The following is a 4,962-nucleotide window of genomic DNA, read 5'->3' on the forward strand; positions in this document are numbered from 1 at the left end:
AGGACCTTTTTTTTTTTTTTTTTTTTACCATTGTTCGTTGATGTTAATATTTTGTTGTTGTTTTTCTTTTACACTGTTCATTGGTATTGCTTTTTGTTTTGTTTTATCTTCTCACCTTGTTAATTGATATTATTATTTTTTTGTTTTTTGTTTTTTGTTTTGATATGTGTGTTTAGCTTTGCTCGACTTCTGTCGAAAAGGCAGGTTCTCTGATTTTTCTGACTTAACCTAATTGAAAATATGTCCCTGTCAGTTGACAGAGAAGTACATTCGAATCTCTGATGGTTTTGAGAAGCTGGCAGCTGTGAAAGAGTTCCAATGATTGGATTCCTGAGCTCAAAATGTCGGCAGAATTTGAAGTTTTGCTTCATGTTGTTAAGTCCAAACTTCCTGGTTGTTCTGTATCGGTCTGTTTGTGTGTGTTGATAGTGTGTGTGTGTGTGTGTGTGTGTGTGTGTGTGTGTGTGTTGATGGTGTATGTATGTGTGTGTTGATAGTGTATGTGTGTGTGTGTGTATGTTGATGGTGTATGTATGTGTGTGTATTTGTGTGTTGATAGTGTATGTGTGTGTCTGTGTGTGTTGATGGTGTATGTATGTGTGTGTGTGTTAATAGTGTATGTATGTGTGTGTGTGTTAATAGTGTATGTGTGTGTGTGTGTGTATGTTGATGGTGTATGTATGTGTGTGTGTGTTAATAGTGTATGTATGTGTGTGTGTGTTAATAGTGTATGTGTGTGTGTGTGTGTATGTTGATGGTGTATGTATGTGTGTGTGTGTTAATAGTGTATGTATGTGTGTGTGTTGATAGTGTATGTGTGTGTGTATGTTGATAGTTTATGTATGTGTGTGTGTATGTTGATTGTGTATGTGTGTGTGTTGATAGTGTATGTGTGTGTGTATGTTGATAGTGTATGTGTGTGTGTGTGTGTATATGTTGATACTGTATGTGTGTGTGTGTATGTTGATAGTGTATGTATGTGTGTATGTTGATAGTGTATGTATGTGTGTGTGTTGACAGTGTATGTGTGTGTGTGTGTATGTTGACAGTGTATGCCTATGTATGTGTTTATAGTTATGTGTATGTTGATCGTGTATGTATGTATGTGTGTGTGTGTGTGTGTGTGTGTGTGTGTGTGTGTGTGTGTGTGTGTGTGTGTATGTTGATAGTGTATGTATGTGTGTATGTTGATAGTGTATGTATGTGTGTATGTTGACAGTGTATGTGTGTGTGTGTGTGTATGTTGACAGTGTATGCCTATGTATGTGTTTATAGTTATGTGTATGTTGATCGTGTATGTATGTGTGTGTGTGTGTATATGTGTGTGTATGTTGATAGTATGTGTGTATGTGTTGCCAGGTCCTGAACAAGCTGCTGTCCCTGGCCTACAACGCCAGCCAACAGAACTTCTCTCTCTCCAGCTGGATCAACATGCTGCTGTCTACCTCCTCTGTGAGTACTGCCACCGGGAGGGGGGGGGGGTGATGCTCGCACAGTCCTGTGGGTGGTTGGCGGGTGCTCTGGTGTGGTCTGCTCCTTCTTTCCTATCAAAAATGTCTTTTATTTAGTCGATGTTCTCGCAGGCGGTTGGAGGGCGCCACTGGTAGTGGTAGATCCTACCTACTTCCTTACTTTCTCTCTGTTATGTCTGTCTGTATGTCTGTCTTACCTTTTACCTGCACTGAATGACCTTTATTGTGTCGATATGCCTCTCTTTACACATACTCAAAAAAAAGACAAACATACATGGGTGGTTGGCGGGTGCTCTGGTGTGGTTTGCTTCTTCTTTCCTATCAAACATCTACCGTCCTTATCTCCCTTTCTTCTTTTTTATGTCTGTTACTCTCTTGTAACACCTCTAATCTTCTGGCGCTTATATGACCTTATGCAGTTGTGAGCGCCGTAAAATCTCTACTAAAAACTAAAAAAACACATTCACATTTTTGTGTCTTCAGGGTTCCCTATCAATCAGGAAAATGGTGAAAAATGCTAGGAATTTTCATTTTCAGAATTCCCGGTCTCGAAACACCAGGAAAATGGATGAAAATGTAAATAAAATGGAAAAAAAACAGGAAATCAAAAGCTTGCCCGTCGTAATGAATTTGGCAGAATTGTTACAATTTTAAAATTTTCTTATTTAGGAAAACTTGTTTATAACGTTTCTGATTTAAAAAATTTTCAAATGTATTTTCTGATTGGCTACCCCAACCTGTCCTCATTTTAAAGAGAAATTCTTAAAAACAATACAAATTTTGTGATTATTCTCTGCTTTTTCTTTCTTCTTTCCAGTTTCTGAAAATCATCTACACAGTGACAGGGAAGGACATTGAGCCTTTCATTGACCAGTGGGTGTATCCTTTGGCATCACATGATGATAATTATGATAATTATTATAATGATAGTAACAAGAATGATGAAAATCAACATGATAAAGATAATAATGTTAGTCCATAAGAATGTGGACTGGCCTAGAGATGAAAGAATGTGTAACGGCAGCTGGCGACCGTGAAGGATGGAGGGTCATTACACGTCAACTTCTGAGTCAGAGATTATACCTCCAGGTATCCAGGTAGTAATGGTAATAATCATAATAATAATAATAACAATCTATACATATTATATTTGTGAAAGTTTGTCACTTTGGTCACCTAAATCTTCTGAACAATCTAACTTTCGAATTTGAAAAAATTAACCGTGGTTCAGAATCACTTAAAAGTGCACAGTTATATTAAGGAGTCTGAAGTCACTTAAATTTGATTTTCGGTTTTTCATTAGTTTCGTTTAGATCTAATCTTGGGGAAGTCCGTCTTCTAAGACACCATTGTAAACAAGTGGGGCTTCCGTTCACAAGCAGTGCGCGCTGTTTCACAATGACTTGACGATCAATTCTTTTGAGTCCGTTCATCGAACGAGTACTCAGCTAGTAATAATAATAATGATAATGGGCATAATCCCTAGAAAGCTCTGAATGCTGTACACAATAAAATCTGGTGAGCATCACCTCAGAGAAAAATGTCTGCTTCTTGTTGCACTGGAGATCTAGATCTGACTGAGACTGCTGACCAAAAAATAGGCAAGAAAAAAAAAATAAACCCACTACTTTGATCTATTTTGTATTGAATTGTGGTTAATAATGAATGAAAAATCTCCTTTCTGCGGTAAAACACTCAGTTGCTTTTCATTCTGGGTGCCCGAGTTGTTTTGTTTTAGTTCTTACCCAGGTTTGAATGTCCTCTGCTTTCACAAAAGGCACACACAGAATAAAGGAAAGCTAGTGGAGTGGGTGGTTGGCTGGTGCTCTTGTGTGGTTTGTTCCTTCTTTCCTATCAAACATCTATCGTCCTGATCTCTCCTCCTTCTTTTTTATGTTTTTTTTACTCTCTTGTAACACCTCTAATCTTCGGCTCTTATATGACATTATTGTGTTGCAAGTGCCGTAAAACACTTACTAAAACTAAAAGCTAGTGGATTGTGAAGAGACGTGAAATTAGTGTGTCCTTGACAGTGAGGTTACCGTGTCCTTGACCTGTGTCCAGTACCCAGGGGGGCGTGGCCCGCTTCAACAGCAGCTTTGTCTTCAACCGCAAACGCAACGTGGTAGAGCTGGACATCAAGCAGGATCTGACGGCCCTTGGGGCGCTCAAGTTTGTGGTCAGTGGCTCTGTCTGTCTGACCATCAGTCGTGTTTTGTCTCTCTGTCTGTCCTGTCTATCCATCCATCAGTGGTTTTTGTCTCTCTGTCTGTTTATCAGTCGTGTTTTGTCTCTCTGTCTGTCCATCAGTGGCTCTGTCTCTCTCTGTCAATCCATCCATCAGTGGTTTTTGTCTCTCTGTCTATCCATCAGTTGTTCCAAAGGGGTAATATTAACATGTTCTTATGCTCAGTAGAATTGTGAATGGGCTGATTTATCAATGTCATGCTCATACTGTGCCGAAACAACTTGGGGGAACTGCTGCCTTTTCTTTCCTCATCTTTACTATCGTCATTTTTCCTCTACTTCTTTTGTATATTTGTCACTCTCTTGTGAACTGCTATTTCCGGGGTGCCTTGGTAGTCGAAGCAGACTTTATGCTGTTGAGGCTAGAGAGGTGAGCAGAGTAAGTCTGATTCCCCGTTTGGACTTCTCTGTTGACATCCACCCCTTGGGGCTCTCATGACCTTATGCAGTTGCAAGCGCCATACAATTTTACAAGTGGGTGGTTGGTGGTGCTCTGGTGTGGTTTGCTTCTTCTTTCCTATCAAACATTTATCGTCCTTGTCTCTCCTCCTTCTTTTTGTGTTTGTTACTCTCTTGTAACATCTCTAATCTTAGGCACATATAGGACTTTATTGTGTTACAAATGCTGTAAAAACACTTTGACTTACTAAAGCTAATAAAAAAAGCCTAACTAAAACTAAACTAAAACTCTTACAACAGACCAAAAAAACGCTACCATACAACACGGTTTTCTCGCTGGGGCAGGTATCTTATCGAGCGTGTCTTCCTCCAGGGGGCGCTGAACGTGACGATACAGGAACTGGACGGTTCTTTCAACCACACGTTCAAGATTGAGGAGAACAAGACGAGGTTTGAGATCACCTGCCACTCCAAAAGTCGAAGGTGAGCTGGGGGGTTGTTAGGGTTTTGTTTTGTGTATTTGTTTGTTTGTGACCCTGTATCTTCATTTTGGTGCCGATATTTGTAGGTTACGTTAAAGTGTGTTGATTTGCTGGGGTTTTTTAATCGGTAAGAAAACATGCACATACAGTTGAACCTGCTCCGACGGCGGTCTTCTGTGTAAGACAATCACCTGTACAAGCGGCCACCTCCCATTCCACGGGTGGTTGGAGGGCGCCACTGGTAGGTGCTACTTCTTTACTTTCCCTCTGTTGTTTCTGTCTGTCTGTCTTACTTTTTCTCAGCACTTAATGACCACTATTGTGTCGATGTGCTTCTACTCACTCAAATAAACTTCCCATCT

The 4,962-nt window shown here is 39.9% G+C and overlaps 1 protein-coding gene across 1 annotated transcript in view; it reads left to right on the top strand.

Moving 5' to 3' along the window:
• The window catches only part of LOC101859069 (transcription initiation factor TFIID subunit 2), a gene marked incomplete at its 3' end in the record, with an annotated part of 46,590 nt that overhangs the window by 20,699 nt on the left and 20,929 nt on the right, over positions 1-4,962 (top strand). Inside the window, 4 exon segments of the mRNA XM_013090501.1 lie at positions 1,360-1,452; positions 2,290-2,351; positions 3,537-3,651; positions 4,492-4,601. Coding sequence (XP_012945955.1) covers positions 1,360-1,452; positions 2,290-2,351; positions 3,537-3,651; positions 4,492-4,601 — 380 coding nt within the window.

The sequence above is a fragment of the Aplysia californica genome, unplaced genomic scaffold, assembly GCF_000002075.1.
Source record: "Aplysia californica isolate F4 #8 unplaced genomic scaffold, AplCal3.0 scaffold01306, whole genome shotgun sequence".
Classification (NCBI taxonomy): Eukaryota; Metazoa; Mollusca; class Gastropoda; order Aplysiida; family Aplysiidae; genus Aplysia; species Aplysia californica.